Source organism: Pleurodeles waltl, chromosome 4_1, assembly GCF_031143425.1.
Source record: "Pleurodeles waltl isolate 20211129_DDA chromosome 4_1, aPleWal1.hap1.20221129, whole genome shotgun sequence".
In the NCBI taxonomy this organism is placed as follows: domain Eukaryota; kingdom Metazoa; phylum Chordata; class Amphibia; order Caudata; family Salamandridae; genus Pleurodeles; species Pleurodeles waltl.
The window spans coordinates 17,847,074-17,868,158 of NC_090442.1; the positions used below are offsets into that span (position 1 = coordinate 17,847,074).

General features: G+C 45.6%; 1 protein-coding gene across 1 annotated transcript in view; it reads left to right on the top strand.

The window, feature by feature from the left end:
- LOC138286914 (E3 ubiquitin-protein ligase TRIM58-like) overlaps positions 1 to 20,863 on the top strand; it is a 96,453-nt gene extending 75,590 nt beyond the window's left edge. Inside the window, exon 4 of the mRNA XM_069227303.1 lies at positions 20,349 to 20,863. Within this exon, the coding sequence (XP_069083404.1) occupies positions 20,349 to 20,863 (515 nt within the window). The remainder of the gene's footprint in view (positions 1 to 20,348) is intronic.
- Positions 20,864 to 21,085: the final 222 nt, after the last annotated feature.

Here is a 21,085-nt window from a genome sequence, read left to right on the forward strand (position 1 = left end):
TAGCGTGATCAGGAATGTAAGTTCTGCCAAAATTCAGAAACCCCAATAATGACTGGAGTTTCCGAACCGTATTAGGAGGTTGTAACTAAGCACATTTCTCCAAAAAGTGTGGCACTAAGCTCTTGCCCTCATTCGACAACTCATATCCCAGGAAAATGACGCTGAGGAAGGCAATCTTCGATTTTTTTAAATTAAATTTGTAGCCAATTTCAGCAAATCCCACAACAATGCGTGCTACCCGCCTTAGATGTTGCAGCAACTCATGGCCGTCACATATATATCAATCACATATGATAAAGCTTCAGGGTTCAACTCGTGCAAAATTTCAGTTACACAAGCCGAAAATAGTCCTGGGCTATTCTTATACCCCTGAGGCAGACGACAAAACTTTTTTTGAGAGCCAAACGCAGAAAAGCTCGTATAGTCCCTACTTTCGGGCGCTATATTTTGGCAGAAGAATCCATTCGAGATATCTAATGTTGTTTTGTATTTCTTACGCACTATATTATTCATGAGCGCTGCGCTGTGTGAATTCTGTATTGCATATGTGCGTGTATGTCCATTTAAATGTCTGTAATCCACCACTATCCTATAAGAATGGTCCGGTTTTGCTACTGGAAACAAGGGGTTATTCATCGGCGAGACAAAGGGTTCAATTACTCCCTGGTACTCCAATTGTGTCAGAATTTTCCTTACCGATGCCCTTGCTTCAAATTTTATAGGATACTGCGGTTGTGGCTGAGGTTCGCCTTTTATCGAAATTACATCATAAGGTGAATGTCTATCCCACCCCACATTATTTATATATAGGGTGGGGGCCTGTGCTAGAGCCCATGATTTACTATAGGACTCTGCTAGTTCTCCCGGAACAAGTGGTGAGAATGAAGGTGTAATAACCTCCTCCCCAACTGGACAGTCACAAACAAAGTCAGGTGGCCAATCCTGTTCGGCCAGCAGAACGTCATACAATTTGACCACACGGTCCCAAAAGATGGCGTTTACAGTGCGTCCAATGTCCCCTTCTAATTGTAAAGTTACTGTATATACTCTATCGGGATCAGAGACACGTATATCTGCTGTTTGGACTTGTATGAAGTCATCAGTTGCTTTCACCTCCAGATGCTCTAGAAGACTCCGGCGAACTATTGTGACCTCTGCCCGCTGTCTAACAGTGCTAACGCCCATGTCTTGTTCTTCAAGAGAACTCTCTTCTTGAGTGGCATGTCTAACTGAGACCGCCGCCACTTTCTTCTTTTTAAATTGCTGCTTTTGTTGGATTGGTTTCTCTTCTTGTTTGACAGAAACCTCCATTGAGCGTTGTGACTCCTGTCTCGGTTTCATGTACTCTGTTCTCCGCTCTGACGGCCCACCTCTCTCATTTCTCTTTTCCGAGGAGTCCTGAAAGGAACGAGGTTGGCGTGTATCAGTGTATTGATATCTATCAGGCGTCTTCAAATTATCCCTATTCCTGAGATAATACCTATTCTGCGGGGTCTCCGGTTGCGGAGATTCTCCCCTAACTTTTTTAGGTGTTTGTTGTTTTTTCTCCCAGCGCTTTTTATTACCCTCAGGTTGCTGTTGTTTAGTATTATCTTTACTATTCTTACCCTGTAATTGGGGTTTTTGCGGTCTAGCCCCAAGGCTATCACGACCGATACTTGAATATGTTTCTGCTATTATTCTCGGCAGTTCCCGCTCCTGATTAATTTGCGGAACGTCTCGAAGACGCATACGCACGGCCAGCGCCACTGCCTCTCCCTTGAGATTACTCAAAATAATAGAAGAAACTGCGGCAAAATTGCCCATCAGCTGCATCCCTAAATCTAAGGCTGGGGCAGCCCCATATTCATCTTGAATTTGTTTTAGCACTTCCGGTAGATTAGCCAATGTTGGTGTACCGTGTGCTGTAGTGTAGAGCGCGGCAAACACCGTGCCCCAGGTATTACAAAGGTCCACAGTAGGAACCATTCCATATAGCAAACACATCTTCAATATTCTATGTTTATCCTGAGGTCCCATATGGGGAAATACTGCTTCCAGCGTATGAATTTTTTGCGCCAGCCAAAATGGAGTTTCCTCACGTTTAGCCGGTACTTTACCCATAACTGAGTGTACAGTGGCCGGATTGATACCCGGAACCACTGCATGTGGGTGCGCCGGAGCAGCACGTGCTGCATTAGTATTTAAAGTCTGCATCACAAATTGAACCAGTCTTCTGTATGTAGTAGCTAAGTCTATATATAAACGACGAACTTCAGCCACTGCCAAGTTAGCAACCGCAGGATATGGTGTATATGTAGCCAATAAAGGCCAGGTAGGACCATCATTACTCAGTGGACCTAACCTAACTTGTGCTACTGTGTGTGGGAGGGCGCCATCAAGCCAATTATGGTGTTCTTGATAAGATAAAGGTATCTCCAAGTATGCATATGCCCTGTACTGTCCAGGGACATTCGCAATAGTATAATCATGAAAAGTGTTTGTACCCCCATCAACTGCTGGAAACACGACCCAAGAATAAAAAACCTCTGTTCTATAAGCTGCATGGGCGTTCATCACAAACGTGACCGGACCCCCCTGGTTCGTCTGACCATGTGCTATCAGATGTCCCGTGAGCGGTTGGCGCATATTAAGCGCTATGTTCACTACTTGAGGATTCGCCATTATAAAAATAGCACTAGGGCAGAGAAGGCACACCAATATCGGGGTTTTCCTTTCAAAGTTCAAGCTTGAACAACCGACCACTAAGTAATAGGATGCACCTATCCCGTGGTGGCGGAAATCCTCAGTCCCACGGACGTCTCCGTTAACGGAACCGAGGAGTCAATATATATATGAGACCGTGAGAGTCAGCCGGACCCGAAAATTAGAGCCAGACCAATCGTTGGCGGCGCCATGTCACGTGGGCTCTCATTATCCTAAATGAGACTACTGGATTTCTAGGCAGCAGGATCGTTCACGGTGTGGGGGACTGAGTCTGACCCACTTGGAAGGACCTCTGTCACCCTAAACCCGGTTTGGCTCCGGCTAACTAGCAGTGCCTCATTTCTCCCAGGGGGAAGAGATGATTGGGAAGCCGAGCGCATGACATCTTTGGAACTTCTCAGGGAAGTCGTGGTCACTCAGATCCAAACCAGCTCTCTCATTTACAGTATGATCTCATATACAAATGACAAAGGCAGTTTAAGTTTTATATAATGTTTTAATAAAACAACTGCATTTTAGATATTAAGGCGTGAGCTGCAATAACCAGAACCATACAACACAGTAGTATTGAAATAGTCACGAGGAGAGTGAAACATAAGAATAACGCTATCATGGTGTTAACAATTTCTACTCTCTCTCAGCTAGTTCTATTTCGAGCACAGCATGTTAAGCTTCTAACTTGCCTTTCAGATTCCCTGGGAAGACATCAACCCTCATACCTGAGCAAAGGCCTGTGATCTGGTTCAGCATCTGCAACGAGGCAGTCAGCGTCTAGTTGTGGTTCCGTGGTCGGAATCTCCCTTTTCCATGTATTGGTACAAGGAAGTGTTTTTATAACTAACATGTCAGCGTGATCCCTACGCAAGAACGCAAAAGACTAAGGGCCATATTTATACTCCGTTTGCGCCGAAATTGCGTCGTTTTTTTTGACGCAATTTCGACGCAAAACTAACGCCAACTAACGCCATATTTATACTATGGCGTTAGAGGCGAATAGCGCCAAAGTTCCCGGAATGTGCGTCATTTTTTAGCGTGAACCCCTTCCTTGCGTTAATGATATGCAAGGGAGGCGTTCCCGTCTAAAAAATGACTCCCAGGCCTTTACGTGGTATTTATACTCCCGGGCAAAAGAGACGCCCGGGAGTTGGCGTGGCTAAAAACGGCGCATTTGCGCCGCTTTTTAACGCCTGGGTCAGGCATGGCGTTAAGGGACAAGTGGGCTCAAAATGAGCCCAGAGTGCCCTCCCCTGCCCCCAGGGACCCCCCCTGCCACCCTTGCCCACCCCAGGAGGACACCCAAGGCTGGAGGGACCCACCCCAGGGACATTCAGGTAAGTTCAGGTAAGTATTTTTTTATTTTTTTTAAATAATATTTTGTGGCATAGGGGGGCCTGATTTGTGCCCCCCTACATGCCACTATGCCCAATGACCATGCCCAGGGGACAGAAGTCCCCTGGGCATGGCCATTGGGCAAGGGGGCATGACTCCTATCTTTACAATGATAGGAGTCATGTTGATGGGGGATGGGCGTCGTTAAAAAATGGCGCAAGTCGGGTTAAGACGATTTTTTCGACGTAACCTGACTTGCCCCATTTTAAGACGCCCATGCGCCATTTTCCCCCTACGCCGGCGCTGTCTGGTCTACGTGGTTTTTTCCCACGCAAACCAGGCAGCGCCGGTCTGATTGCGCCGTCTAACGCCATTCCATAAATACGGCGCCCGCATGGCGCTTCAGAATGGCGTTAGACGGCGCAAAACTTTTTGACGCTAAACTGCGTTAGCGCAGTTTAGCATCAAAAAGTATAAATATGGGCCTAAACTCCTACCACGTCTATCGGCAATGTACCAGACTGTATCCTTGACTGAAGCACAGAGTGAACAGGAATGTGTTATTGAGAACTCCAGTGCTGAAGTAGGCTAGACAGTGTGATATAAAAAATAAAACAAGACCGTAGAACTGGTTATTTGAAAAATAACAGTACGAAGACGAATAAAAAGCATTTAGAGCAAAGTGCACAGAGGCTCTAAGCTGCGAGCAAAGGAATAAAATATATCCAGGGCAAAGTGCACAAAGGCTTAAAGCCTGAAGCTAATGCGTAAAGGATACACAAAACTGACCACACTACACTTTACCCCAGATGTTTTTTAAGCACCATTTTTCTGGTTGAAAAGGACAAAGGTATCTGACCAGTTATAAACCTGAGGGAATCAACCAGTGGATGGTATATCACCACTTCAAAATAGAGGACATTCCCCTCCTCAGGAACATATTGCTACCCAATGATTGGCTAGTAAGACTCGATCGAAAAGACGCCTATCTTACCATATCGATATTTCCCTTTCACAGACGCTTCCTGCAGTTCGAGTGGGACAACCAGATTTACAAATTCACTTGTCTACTATTCGGACTGTCTACTGCACCTTGGTGTTTCAGGCTAAGGAATGGCTCTGGGCATGAGGAGTCCAGCTGATAGTGTACATGGACGCCATTCTCTTATTGTACTAGAACAAGGCCATCCCACCTCTAGATGACAAAGCATCTCCTACCGGATCTGGGGTTTATAGTGAAAGTACAGAAGTCGAACTTCGTCCTAACCCAACGGATGACCTTTCTTGGGTCTGAGGTGGACATGATACATCATTCCCTTTGATTACCACAAAAGAAGATGCTTCTGATGTGTCGGGAAATTTAGAAGACACTGGATAAGAAGTTCTCACTCTGTCACCTTGACAAGTTCATTGGTCTACTGTCCCCATCGATACAGGCGATTTCCCCTGGCCTCCTGACTATTGAGCGCTACAACATCTGAAGGCTCAACACCTCAGGAGAGGGTTGACATATGTGCATGAGGTTTCCCTTTCCCCAGAGGCTCAGACAGAACGCCGGTGGTGGCTCGACCACATATACGCATGGAGCTGCAGAGCCATGAGGTTCAGCCTCATAGCAGAATCCCATGCCAGAAGCCTAGGATGGGACACTCGCTGTGAGGATATTACCAAAGGAGGACAGTGGTCAGAACAAGAAGGGAAAATTCACATCAATTGTCTGGAACTCCTCACAGGTTCCTTCGCAGTGAAGAGCTTAGCGGCCAACAAGGTGTTGTGCTCCATTCCTCTGAAGATGGACAGCATCTCTTGAGTCCGATACATCAATCAACTGGGGGGCACACAGTCAAAAGTACTAGCAGAGCTGGCAAGAGAATTTTGGAACCACTGTCTGGATCATCGTTTGACTGTGAACGCAGAATATCTTCCAGGAAAGCTCAATCAGTCAGCAGACTGGCACTCCAGAAATCTGAAGGACTACAGTGCGTGGAAACTAGATATTTTTCTTTTTCAGAAAATAATGGATAACTGGGGTCCATGCTTTTTGCCTCGAGACTTAACCATCAACTTCCAAGTTTCTTCAGTTAGAGTGCAGTTCCTCTGGCGGAGACAATGGATGCCTTCCTACAGGCCTAGAGACAATTTTGGGGGCTCACATTTCCCCCTTTTTCGATGATAGCGAGGATCACAGCATTAATCAGATGACACAAGGTGGAGTTGATACTGGTGACGCCGCTCTGGAAGTTGCAAGTTTAGTATTCAGTTCTTCTGGAACTTTCCGTGGAGTTTCCAATCCCACTTCCCCTGACTCCTTTTCTACTGACTGCTCCTCATGTCGACTTACACCCTTTGGTTGAGGATGGAACTCTTCTCCTCATTGCTTGGAAGATTACAGGGGATGTTGGGTAGACCCTGGCCTTTTGGAGCAGAGCGCCTCTCTCATTGGTTCCAAACTCTACTATTAAGAGATACAGCTTGGCATGGTGTTGAATAAATATATTATTAATTTACTTTGACCTTGAATAGGTTAAGTACGAGTACAAATATTGTTCTGTGCAAAATATCTTTCACTGTTTTGCTATATTGTTCAAGTGTATTGCATTTACTGTCTGCGGCTATGTACTGATATTGATTTGGATTTGAAGGAGTTTTTCAACGGTGAGAAATCATTATTTTCTGTATTATTTAACTTCTTTAGGTTCAGACCAGGTACACAAATTTTGATAATGCAGGAGAATTCTGGATGCTCGCCCAAAAGAGGAAGTGCTGTTGTTTGATGCTGCATTTATTAGGATGTTCTCTATGGCTGCTGTTAAAGACTACTGCAAACACTCATGGGATTTGTAGTCTTTTCATTGTTGTGTCTTTTGAGGCTGCTGAGTGGAGAAAATAAAGAACTTTAGCATACTCCTGACCTCTGTGTCCTTAATAGAATGTAATCTTTCCTTAGCGATTGCTAGGACATTTTATATTCATTTTGGGATTTTTAAGGTCTTGCATGTCAATTTTATTGCAAACTTGTAGCGTAGTTATGAACTAATAAAACAGTCCTTCATAAATACTCTACATCAGTTGTTCCCAACCTATGGTCTGGGAGCCCCTGGGGGTCTGCGAAGCCTACTCAGAGGGTCAGAGACTGCTTAGAAAATGTAAGTAATATTAGCAGATTAATAAAGGGTATATAAATTAAATAGTGTCCGCAACTTAATTTAAAAAAGGTCATACCTTCCCATTACAATTTATATTTTTGGAAAATGTGTTTGTGGGTTAAATAAATGATTACGTATTTTGCATATTTGTTTGAGAAATGTTTGCTTTTATATATTTTTGTGTACTGTTTTGCAGTTCAAAACATCAAAAATGCTTAGGCTGGGGTGTTCTGCTTCAAGTGATGACTCAGTAGGGATCCCCGGATTCCAATAGTGATTCATTGGGGGTCCTTAGGTTCCAGTAATGTTTATGTGGGGGTCCACAGCAGTCAACAGGTTGAGAACCACAGCTTTACACCTTGCCTCCAATTTAAGCCTGTGTGCTTCCCGTCATAGATGCAAGGGGGTTGAGCTCAGGTCAATTTAGTGAATTTGGTTGTTTGCCCTAACAAGGATTGTGGGTATTTCCTGAGGTGAGTACCTATCTTGCTCAACTAACACTCCAATTTCTTACGTGGGGCTATAAGAATCTATATAAATAAAAAAAAACATGATAGGAGACCATGATGCAAAGAATTAGATCATTCCCTTCATTCATGTCATTCACATAAGAATTTCTGTAGCTTCTGAATTATGTGACTGCTTTGTTCAGTGTGCATGAAGTCCCTGAAAGCAGAATGTAAGCTCAATTAAAAAAATGTACCATATAGCTATAAACCAGAACAACACTGCCTAAGAAGAGAAACTCCTGTGTAAAAAAATAAATGAATAAATAAATACATTAAATCATTCAAAATGTCCCACTGGCCTCTTCTGGACACAGAATTCAAGATTTAAAGGCTCACGGAGGAGATCATTATTCATTCCAAGTGCAAAACATTAAGCAAGTATAACTGATCACTCATGTGGACCATCTCCTCAAAGAGCCCAAATCCAAATCTATTGGTTTTTCAAAGGCACATATTTTTCTTTCATCAAAAGACACTGGAGTGCCACCTGCTTCTGGTTTGCAACTCATACTCAATACTAGTCAGAGGGGGTGATTTCCAGTGCACTGTGCATTTTAATAACCAGATAAATGTTCCCAGCAGCTCAGAATACAAGGCAGCAAAACATACCTAGGCAGAACACACGAGGAAATCCAGCAGTCGCTGCTGTGAGGCATTAGCTAGCTATGGTGAGTCAGGGACAGCTAGAGTGGTCAGCCTCCTGCACTTTACTGCACGTAAACAAGAGTCTAGATTACTTTGAGGTATTTTAAGCATACCAGAATTAGGTAGAGAGACTGCAACCAAATACGCCTTGGGAGAGGAAGGATCTAACCTAGAATCAGAAAACTATCTAGCTAAATTAAATAGTCATTATACTGAAGTCTGCCCTTAGGAGAGGAAGTGGGTTAGAATACTGGTGTAACTAAAGGAAATTGTGGGGCTCCTGAGAATGCAGACTAAGCCAGTCAATCAGACTCCCTGCTAGCTGAATACACCATTAATGATTACAATGGTCCTTTTATGTGGAGTCTGCAAGTCTGCTATCTGATAAGATTAGCCTCATGATGACGCAGTAAAACTCCTGTACTGGCTTCGCCTCAGGGCAATAGAAGACCAATAACATATCCTGGCAGAGGCTAGCAGCCACCTGGAACGCGAAGAGACATCTAAAGGCTCCTTTCACTCTTCCTTGCACTGGCTTTCAAAGAACAAATGAATGGTTAATGAGTTAGGCAGAGAACCAGGCTTTGGGTTCACAGCAAAAACATAAAGATGTAATATATTTCAAAGTTTCAAAGGTAAGGCTCAAAAAGCACACCCCGTGTCCTGCATTTGGGATTTACTGTATTTTTGGATATTGCTGTGTCCCAATTGTCACAAGGACATAAGTAGTATTTATCAAGATGAGCGGGATGAGCTCGCGCACGACCCTGGGTGTCACGCTTCATCATTGGTCACCCTGCGCTCGCCTGTGAACCTCTAGTGGCGGATGCCCTCTGATGCGCTGAGGGTGCTATGAGGTTACATCTCACGTAGTAGAGGAGCCAGACAACAGGATTACGTAGAGTTGTCATGAAATCCGTCATGTGTGGCTCCGAAATTGTATGAGGCCCTCCACTCGCTATTTGCAGCAGCCACTGCTTGTTCAAGAGTGTAGAAAGACCCTCCACCTTGGCATTGGGTAAGGCTAGCAACGTTAATTAGCAGGTTGGGTTCTCGGGATTGCACAAAATTGGTAATTAAAGAGTGGGGGGATCTGGAAGAAGAGCCAATCAAACCCTTTCAGGAGTTATGTATGAGTTACATAGAACTCAATTACATCTGCAGCTTCAGCATGTGCTGAGGACATGTATAAGACATACCAGAATGAAGGGTCAAATCCATCATTATTACAAATAGCTACAACCTAATGGAGATTCTATGCGAATAGCAATTAGGTAATTGCTATTCCTAATGTATGAAAATCAGAGTTTCGTTCTGCATTTCCTAATGGACCACAAATCGACCTACCTCGTTAGCATTAATGAGGTAGGTCGCGATTTGCGACCCATTGGGTAACGCAACAATCATGGTTCCCTCAAGGGTCAGCAGACCACCATGTCTGTGACTGCTTTTAAATAAGGCAATCTTTTTTTTTAAATGCAGCCTGTTTTCCTTGAAGAAAAACAGGATGAGGTTAAAAAAGAAAAATGAAAAGTTTCATTTTTTAATAGCAGACAGTGGTCAGCGACACCATTGCCTGCTCTTAAAAAATATTTTCACTAACATTCACAAAGGGAAAGGAGTCACTTGGGGACCCCTTCTCATTTGTGAATCGGTTACCACCTACTTGAAGTAGGTGGTAATATGCAAATGTTTTGCAAGTGTATTTCAGTCACAAAACTTTCTTGTATGCTGCTGTGATTCAGTATTAGGAATGAACACGTCCCTTCCTAATACCGAATCAGTATGTATTCGCAATTCCAAATTGCGATTAGGTACCATGTTACCAAATCGCATTTTTTGAATTTATACATACCAAAATGCATGTTACTGTCGCTAATGGCCTGATTCTTTGAATCGGGCAGTTTGCGCCTGGTAAAATGCATGATACATATGGTTCATAAGCCTTTAAAGTCAAGACTAACCATGGGCTATCTGGGAAGAACAAACATCTCACAGGTCTACTGCTGCCTAGTAAATAACACTTCAAACACAATGACAGGCGTTAAAGAGGCCTGCGAGGAAGGCATGGGTCCCCTGGATGATAGTAAATAGTGGAAGACAAATTGCAGCATGTAATGTTGACTAAGCACAGACTTATCCAAAGTAAATACATGCATAGAATATATCACACACTTCAAGTCTCTGAAAGATGTATTCCCTCTCCATGTTGCTTTAAATGTGGGACTAAGACAAGAGACTTCTATCATGTAACTTGGACCTGCTTAGTGGTTCAGACATATTGGTCCGCTGTTGCTCGGACCCTGTTTCAGGACCTACATTTCACGTAACATCACCAATACTAGTACCAGCGAGCATAATGGAAGATGCTGGTTTCCGGAGAGGTACTGGGCTACAGATTAGCTTGGGCTCCCTATTGGCCAAGTGGAACATAGCTAATCATTGGTCATCTGTCAAAGCTCCACTGATGAGAGTGTGGTTCTTGGGCATAGACAAATGCCCCACTGTAGAGAAGTTGATATACTTGGCCCGCTGTTGCCCCCAGAAACACAACAATATTTGGAGATCATGGACTTCCCACTTAGTCCTTAATTCATGATTCATATGGGGGATGAATTAAAACAGGTTTATGTCTCCTGTTGCAGAAACAGTGGGATACTATGCTGTGAGTATTGATGAGAACTTTTGAAATAAACTGTGTCACTGATACTGATTTCGGGTTTGTTAATCTGAAAACTAATAACGAGATAAAAATAAACTTGTATCTGATAAGCCTTTCCACACGAAGCTAGTGTAAATCCTGCAAGAGCAAAATAACAGAAGCTTTCCCTGAGACAACACATACAGCCAAAGTCTGGATTTGGAAAAGGCAATTTATTTGGATGTCTTGGAGATCACAGTAGGTCTCTTTGAACAGACAGGAGCCATCAAATGGCATGTCTGTGAATAAGGCCTAGACATCCCCAGAAAAGCCAGTCGTTCTCAACCAGGCATGGCACCTAAGGGCCACCTACAATGAAATCCTTCTGCCCAGTGAGTCAGTTGTATCCAGCCCACATCTGATTGTGAACTTGGCTGCAACCCTCCCATCAGCAATTGCTTGACAAAGAATGACTTGAGCCTTATCCTGGACCAAGGGCAGAACTTGTGCAACTGAATCCCAGATCGTATAGGAGTATCGTCCGAAGAAGCACATGGTGTTCACCGAATGCAGTGCCAGGCTGGCAGAAAGGAATATCTTCTTCCCGAAGGTATCTAGCCTTTTGGGTTCCCAATCTGGTGGAGTGGTAGGGAATGTGCCAAGGTTGATTTTGGAGGTGGAGTCCTGGATCATCGAGCTTTCCGGGGATGATGTGCTGGGTAAGGAAACTGGAGTCCCCTTGGTGTGACAATGGTGGCAGGCAATTGCCCTTAGCACAAGAGTCCGTGTAGGGCTTGGACCGGGACCCAAGTAGGATGTCGTTAAGACCTTCATTGAACTGGAGTAATGGTTCGGTGGGGGCAACTCCCGCCTGAAGCACCTGTCAAGACATTTGTCTTGGCTGTCACTGAGGGTAGTGTAAGTCCAGCACCCTCAGTGCGAATGAGGCACCTTCCCAGCCAAGGTATGGGAAGAGACAAGGCCAGTGTCTGGGGAGATGTCCAGTCCATTGGCCTCTGCCAGATCCTCATACTAGTTGTCGGAAGGATCTTCTAATATCTGGTATCCATAAGGGTCCGGAGACCCCCTCCCAATCATCACCCAATCCAGGCCTGTTATAAGAACAAGGCATTGGCTCCGAAATGGAGAATCTGCCCCTATTCAACGCCAGAGTTGGCACCAGCGAAGCCCGTCCGGCTCCATATGGGAGTCAGGAATGATGATGGGGCGGTGCTCTTGTATAGCTATTTTAGCCACCTCGGCCTGCCGCTCTGCAACTTAACACTGTTAAATTTTATTTAGCATTGCTTTATTATTCTAGCAATAGAAACATTTGCAGTGTTGTTTTTTTTTCTTTATCTCATTGTACTTTCGCCTAGGAAAGCATTACGTTCTTAGTAGGACATTTATTGTACTCTGTGCTTTCTCCATGGCTACAGTCAGATAGGGTTGCTGACAAACGTGGTTTGCTGTGTCTCCAACATTCACAGAAAACACACACTCACATGTGGGGACCATTTCGTAGAATGTCAACTGTTTTATTATAAAAACACCCCTTTGTCCCAGACACGTTAGATGGAGATTCCAGCCAGATGACCACAACTGTATGCTGATTGCTTCGCTGCAGCTACTTGCCTAGACAGCGGGACCCTTGACCACATGGGGACGGTGTCTCTCTAAACTACAGGCTTCATCCTCTAGGGGGGAAAACCCAAAGGGCAGATCAGGCTTATTACGCTGTGCTAAGACATAATGTAGGTAGGAGAAATATATATATATATATATATATATATATAGATCATTCTTAGTGACAGTATTGTAGGACTATTCTTGTGTTTTACTCTGTTAGTCACCTGCTTGCTTTTATTGTGTTTTATCATCCTAGTTATTACATACATGCCTTTTTATCTAAGATGCAGTCAGTGCAATAAATCCTTATTGAACTATATTCTGCATTTGTTGTCTTTGCCTGTATGAATCTTTTTGGGTAACTGAGAGAAAGGGATGGGATCTGATCGACCACGATTCCCCAGTGGAGTCTTCTTGTCACGCGCCTGGTTGCCACAATCATCTCAGCCAGAGATGAGGCGCTGCTAGTTAGTCGGAGAACCCGGATTAGGCTGACAGGCGTCATGTAGTGTGGAATCATACTTAGTATCCACAATCCATGTGATCCTGTCTCCAAAATCCAGTAGCCTCATTAGCATTATGAGAACCTACGTGACAGTGCCACCATTAGGCATCAGTCGTGCCAGCCCTGAAATGGACGCCAGGGAAGCTCAGCTCATCCGGCCCGCTCCAGATCCATCAATGGATCCTTGGGGCCGGACTGGTACCGAAGGCGAACCCGCTGACGGAAGACCAGTAGGTGCCCAAGGGTATCCAGAGAGGTTGGGATACCCAAAAATGAGGTGCATAGTTTCATAAGATTCTTTAAGTTGGGCAGGGGTCGATCCGGCTCCTGGAAATTCAGGGATGTGCGGAGGCGGCCCAGGTGCAGGCTCCATCACAGAGCTAGACCTCGAGTGCCGACGGCACTGCAACTCGTCCAAAGACCTGTGCCGTGAAGCTGAAGACCTCTTCAACTTCTTTTCTTTCTTGTGGGAATTATCCAACTTCCTCGACGACTTGGAGTGGGACCCCAGATAGACTTTGGGAACAATCTCAGGATCTTCCTCATGACAGAGACCTGGATTGCCTCAGAGTCGAATAACGGCAGGCAATGAGAAGCTTGAAGGAGCAGTACCGCAGTGTATTGGGGAGCATGGTGTGGCAGTGTTCGCCTGTCTTGATGTTGCGCTGTCACTCAAGACATCAGAGAAAATTCTGTGACAGGTGCTGCATAATTTAAAACCTGCTTTTCTGGTGGACATCCTTCATACCAGGGGACATAGTCTAAAGAAATCTTCAACAAAAGGTCAAAAAAGGTCAGTCAAAAAGTGACTGGAGGTAGTTCTTCTCTGGATCTGTGTTGCCTGGCATGGAAAGAAAAGAACTGTTGTCAGTACACTAGGCTGGCGCCGATATAGGCACCACGCTTGTCACTTCTGGCGCGGTCCACGCAGACGATGGCACACGGAGCCAAGCACGCCACCTACTGGTGTGCAGGGGTACTGCTCACCTAACTTTTCCAATTCCAGTCTGACGCGTGGGGAATATTCTAAAGTAAAGAATCCATACCTAATAGTCTCCATCAGAAACATACATTTTGAAAAAAAAGCCTTAATAATTTTGACAAAACATTAACACTGATTGAAAGCTAAATGTATTTTGCGCAGATCTACTTTTACGTGCAACTGAACACTGTACTTTAAATCAGCTTTCGTAAGTAAGTCTTGACAGCTAGCCTACACTTCCTTCTCACAGAGTTAGCAACCAGAAAACAGGTTGTGGCAATTAGTGACCTTGCAATTGTATCTGGTTCCTGATGCTCTAAGGACAACAAGATTGTCCAAATTGAGGCACAGCTCTCTAGGCAGCAGAGAACTTGCCTGGCACATCCTCCCTTCTAGGAAGAGCTGAAGATGTTCAGTGAGCGGCATGGTGACAGCATCCAATTGGTCTGGTTATTTGAGAATTGTCTGAGGTCACTAGCATGTTATAGTTTAGCGAAGATTAATTAAGCAGTGGTGTAGACAGTGGGGACCTGATTATCGAACTGCACTTTGCAGTACATTTTTTGGTATTACAAAATGTACTACAAACTGCAAATCACAGACTATCTGCAGAGTTTCACGACTGCACACTGCCTATATTTATACGTGTGTCGTTCTCCGCCCCAGTTGCGGAGTCTGAGCACATGTAAGTGTACGTTTTAGTATTCAGGGTTAGAGGGACTGGATGGAGTGAGTGAGAAAACGGGCAGACTTCCTACTGAAGGGAACGGGATTAGGGAGGACTAAGAAGGGCTTAGGGAGGGCCAGGGAGAGGTTTAGAGGAGGACCTCACCCACCCACACAGAAGTAATGCCTGAGGGTGAAGACACTTTTTAAGTAACTCTAAAACCAGGGTTTGTGATTACCAAAAGTGGAAAAAACTAGCTACAAAGTGTAAACCTACTGAAAACTTACCTTTGTGAATCATACCTTCATGTTCAACTCAAAGGATGTACAGATTTTCATGATGATTTGAGGGCTTTGCATTGGTCCAAGAGCAACACCATGGTGCCTGACAAGGAACTGGACAGCACACTTGCTGGGTCCAGCTGAGATCTCAAGCATCTAAACTTTGTTCAGGGCTTGAAACTACTTTGCTTCTGTTGCTATTAATGTTGAAATGGCAGTCCAGAATGTTGTTAGTCTCCACTAAGGTGAGAGAAAAGCTTGCAAGGGAGTGGGCAAGCGAAGCAGGTGAATGCTCTGTCATGTGGTGATGCCAATTTGATTATGATTTTTGTAGAAAAGCTGTTGTTTGGGGAGCATTTCTTCTGTCAAGATTTTGGGTTTGAACTGATTTCCTTTGTCACACAATTTTTAATTGATTAAAGTAGTTTAGATTACCCTTTTAGAAAATGCGTTTTGCTGGTCTCATAGCAACTCTGTGGAATTTTCAAAGACAGAGAGATTTGCATCCTTCATGTCTGCATGGAAAGAGAACCACAAATCCCGCTAAATCAGCAGCCAAACTTTGCCAGCCCTAACTATGATGTGAACCATTTTAGAAGGCTTTTTGTTGCAGAAGATGGGAAAGTGGTTTGGTAAAAAAAAAGAAGAAGATGGAGAAGGCAGCATTGTAGCAAGCACTGAAGAAACTCACACTTGCAGATTTTGCTATGTGAGGACGATAGTAAGGTAGGTGTGTGCCAAGGCATTCATGTAGAGTGTCCACAATGTCAATGGGACATTTTCTCAGAACGATGACGAGTACTGCTGACAGAACAAAAATGGGATTTCTAGTCAGCTGGAACAAATTTGATCACAACACTTTGCACAAAGTTAGCTATGCTGCTTAGCCATTCTAATGTGTTTATATGTGTCTCCCAGCATAAGATTTAGTAACTGACTCCTTACAGTTTAAGGATTATAGGAAAAGAAAGTAAACAGGACTCTAAAAGACATGATTTCCTTTCTTTAGTTTCCACTCCTTACTCTTTCCCTGATTCTACGAAAACAAAGAACAGTTTGTTGAGTGGGTTAAAGGTAGACAGATAAGCCAACTCTGATATCATCAGAGGTCACAGGGATTATGATGCCAGCTTTGATTCTCAGCATACTTGATAGGATCTCCTACATCACAACCACCGGTGGTGCTACATTTACACAATATGAGACAGCCACCTAGAGTGCTATATCGGCACTATAAACATTGTTAGAATGAAAAGGGGCAAGAGTCATTTCACCTAGGTTATAAAATAAACAAGCATTTGCAATGCAATAGGTCTCACATTTACTTAGGTTGGAGCTACTGGCATCGTAAATGCATAACTAGACTTTTTTGCCAAATTAATTGGTCAACCCTATTGCATATGTGCCACATAATTCACATGCTTGAGGAGAGCCACCTCACATGATATTAATGATCCTCAGTTAGTCTTGAACTGAAATATTAGTTATAAAATATTGACCATTGTACAGCCTAATCAACTGTAAGCTCTCCTCAAGGTTAGTTTTATAAATACACGCACACACAGCTCAGGTTTCACAGACTCAAACATGTGTAGTTAATCTAGCCAGGTTTCTGCTTTGTATTTGCAGCATGTACCACCTCATAAAAATAAAACTAGAAGTCCCAGAATGCAAAGCTGACACATAACTAAATGAGAGACTCGTGCATCAAACTAGGGACCTGGACAACTCTACAAATACTGCTCCAAGCATATGACCGGTGCAAATGCCAAGGGGGTTAACCCTGCCCTGGCTCTTCCTGACAATGACGGGAACTCGGTGGTCCAGCTCTTGCCCTTGGCTTTGCCCAGGTGCATCCGGCATTGCAGGAGTGATGTCCGCACTATATAGCGCTCTGTAGGTGTCGGCCCTTCTAAAGGCCTCCTCCTATGGCTTGAGGCATTCTGGGACGCATAGTCCCTGCGGCAATGGTTGCTGGCATTATCTAGGACCCGCCCTGCAGGAGTGATGTCCATGCTACATAGTGCTCTGGAGGTGTCAGCTCTTCTAAGGGCCTCTTCCTATGGCCCGAGGCAATCTGAGATGAGTAGTCCCTGTGCCAATGGTTGCTGGCATTATCTGGGACCTGGGTTGCTGGAGTGATGACTGCACTATATAGTGCTCTGCATGTGTAGGCACTTGGATGGGCCTCCTCCTATGGCCCGAGGCAATCTGGGATGCCTACTTCCTGCAGCAGTGGGGCTGGCATTATCTGGAATTTGAGTCATCATATGGGTAGTTCGACGGGTTTTGCTGTATCAGTTTAAATTGCTGAGAAATTCCCTTTTCTGTTTCTGAAATATGCATATTAATTAGAGAAGTGGTGAGAAACCATAGTTGATGATACATGAAATACACAAATTGAAAAGGCAATATTGTACAAAAATACATGGATAACTCACAGTACAAGAAAACGGTCACGTTAAGTGGCAGTGCATCTAGTTGGAATGGAGATAGTAAGCAGTTCATTTGACTAAAAGTCAATCAAAGCAAGGTAAAGTGTGTGTGTATGTAAACATACATATAAATATATATGTATATATATAATACATACTGTCTCATTGTCGACAAACACTTTCCTAGTATTTAAGTTTAAAAAAATAAAGAAACAAAGTTACAAATTTAAATGAATCAATCACAATTAGTAAGTAGTTAATTTTGCTAAAGTCAATAAAAATTAGGCAGATTGATTGTGTGTGTGTGTGTGTGTGTGTATACAAAACATATCATTGTATCCAACCACTTTTCTAGTATTTGTCATTACCTCTCTCTCCTCTCAGAAGGGCTGGGGTCTATGGACAGTGATATGTCTGTGGTCACACAGTACATCATTACCTCTATCTCCTCTCTCTGTAGTGCTGGGGGTCTCTGGGTAGTGAAATGCCTGATGTCACACAGTGCGTCATTACCTCTCCCTCCTCTCTCTGCAGCGCTGGGGTCTCTGAGTAGTGATATGCCTGAGGTCACACAGTGCGTCATTACCTCTCTCTCCTCTCTCTGCAGCGCTGGGGGTCTCTGGGTAATAATATGACTGAGGTCACACAGTGTGTCATTACCACTCTCTCCTCTCTCTCTCCAGTGCTGGGGGTCTCTGGATAGTGATACGCCTGAGGTCACACAGTGCGTCATTACCTCCCTCTCCTCTCTCTGCAGTGCTGGGGGTCTCTGGGGAGTGATATGCCTGAGGTCACACAGTACATCATTACCTCTCTCTCCTCTCTCTGTAGTGCTGGGGGTCTCTGGGTAGTGATATGCCTGAGGTCAAACAGTACATCATTACCTCTCTCTCCTCTCTCTGCAGCGCTTGGGGTCTCTGGGTAGTGATATGCCTGAGGTCACACAGCGTGTCATTACCTCTCTCTCCTCTCTGTAGTGCTGGGGTCTCTGGGTAGGGATATGCCTGAAGTCACACAGTGTTTCATTACCTCTTTCTCCTCTCTGCAGTGCTCGGGGTCTCTGGGTAGTGATATGCCTTAGGTCACACACCGTGTTATTACCTCTCTCTCCTCTCTGTAGTGCTGGGGTCTCTGGGTAGGGATATGCCTGAAGTCACACAGTGTTTCATTACCTCTCTCTCCTCTCTGCAGTGCTGGGGGTCTCTAGACAGTGATATGTCTGAGGTCACACAGTACATCATTACCTCTCTCTCCTCTCTCTGTAGTGCTGGGGGTCTCTAGGTAGTGATATGCCTGAGGTCACACAGCGTGTCATTACCTCTCTCTCCTCTCTGCAGCGCTGGGGGTCTCTGGGGAGTGATATGCCTGAGGTCACAGAGCGTGTCATTACCTCTCTCTCCTCTCTGCAGTGCTGGGATCTCTGGGTAGTGATATGCCTGAGGCCACACAGTGTGTCATTACCTCTCTCTCTCCTCTCTCTGCAGCGCTGGGGGTCTCTGGGTAGTGATATGCCTGAGGTCACACAGCGTGTTATTACCTCTCTCTCTCCTCTCTGTAGTGCTGGGGTCTCTGGGTAGGGATATGCCTGAGGTCACACAGTGTGTCATTACCTCTCTCTCCTCTCTGCAGTGCTGGGGGTCTCTGGGTAGTGATATGCCTGAGGTCACACAGCGTGTTATTACCTCTCTCTCCTCTCAGAAGTGCTGGGGTCTCTGGAAAGTGATATGCCTGAGGTCACACAGTACATCATTACCTCTCTCTCCTCTCTCTGCAGCGCTGGGGGGGGTCCCTGGATAGTGATATGCCTGAGGTCACACAGTGTGTCATTACCTCTTTCTCTCTCCTCTTTTTGCAGTGCTGGTGTCTCTGGGCAGTGATATGCCTGAGGTCACACAGTACATCATTACCTCGCTCCCCTCTCACTGTTGTGCTGGGGGTCTCTGGGTAGTGATATGCCTGAGGTCACACAGTACATCATTACCTCTCTCTCCTCTCTCTGCAGCGCTGGGAGTCTCTGGGTAGTGATATGCCTGAGGTCACACAGCGTGTTATTACCTCTCTCTCCTCTCTGCAGTGCTGGGGTCTCTGGGTAGTGATATGCCAGAGGTCAAACAGTGTGTCATTACCTCTCTCTCCCCTCTGCTGTGCTGGGGGTCTCTGGGTAGTGATATACCTGACGTCACACACTGTGTCATTACCTCTCTCTCCTCTCAGAAGGGCTGTGGTCTCTGGACAGTGATATGTCTGAGGTCACACAGTGCGTCATTACCTCTCTCTCCTCTCTCTGCAGCACTGGGGGTCTCTGGGTAGTGATATGAATGAGGTCACACAGCGTGTCATTACCTCTCTCTCCTCTCTCTGTACTGCTGGGGGTCTCTGGGTAGTGATATGCCTGAGGTCACACAGTGCGTCATTACCTCTCTCTCCTCTCTTTGCAGTGCTGGAGGTCTCTGGGTAGTGATATGCCTGACGTCACACAGTGTGTCATTATCTCTCTCTCCTCTCAGAAGTGCTGGGGTCTCTGGGCAGTGATATGCCTGAGGTTACACATTACATCATTACCTCTCTCCCCTCTCTCTGCAGTGCTGGGGGTCTCTGGGTAGTGATATGCCTGAGGTCACACAGTGTGTCATTACCTCTCTCCCCTCTCTCTGTAGTGCTTGGGGTCTCTGGGTAGTGATATGCCTGAGGTCACACAGCGTGTCATTACCTCTCTCTCCTCTCTGCATTGCTGGGGTCTCTGGGTAGTGATATGCCTAACGTCACAAAGTGTGTCAATTCCTCTCTCTTCTCTCAGAAGCGCTGGGGTCTCTGGACAGTGATATGCCTGAGGTCACACAGTGCGTCATTACCTCTCTCTCCTCTCTCTGCAGCGCTGGTGACTCTGGATGCAGACACAGCTCATAGAGGACTAACCCTCTCTGAGGACGGGAGACGCGTGGGATGGACAGACAGACCGCAGTCCCGGCCGGACAAACCCAAGAGATTCATTGGGTTTCCATGTGTGCTGGGGTGGGAGGAGTTCACCTCGGGGAGACATTACTGGGAGGTGCAGCTGCTGCAGGAGGTGGGGGGGTGGAGAGTGGGGGTCGCAGGAGAGTCCGTGAGGAGGGAGGGGACTATGGATGATTCCCCTGAGGGGGGGATCTGGGCTGTGTGGCGGTGGGGTGATTATGGTCAGTACGTGGCTCTCTACTCCCCACCCACCCCCCTGATCCCCCATCAGACCCCCCTGAAGCTGGGGCTGTACCTGGACTATGGGGGGGGGCGGCTGTCCGTGTACAACGCGGACACCTGGGAGCATCTCCACACCTTCAATGACTCCTTCACCGGGTGGCTGCGCCCCTACTTCTGGGTCAATGCAGGGTCAGACCTGCGCCTGGTGTAACTACTGATGGACCCCCTTCACCTCAACATCAGGGAGACACCGAACAGCGCCTGGGGGAAGGGGGGGGGGACAGTCTGCTTCAAGTACATGTGTGTGTCCCTAGCGCCTAAAGGCTGCACTTTGCCCCGTGTACCCGATGCCTGAGGATCCCCCTCATCCTCCTACAGCCCCTGCTCAGCCCCGGCGGGACTCTCAGGCAGCGCTTTGTATGAAGTGTCTGCG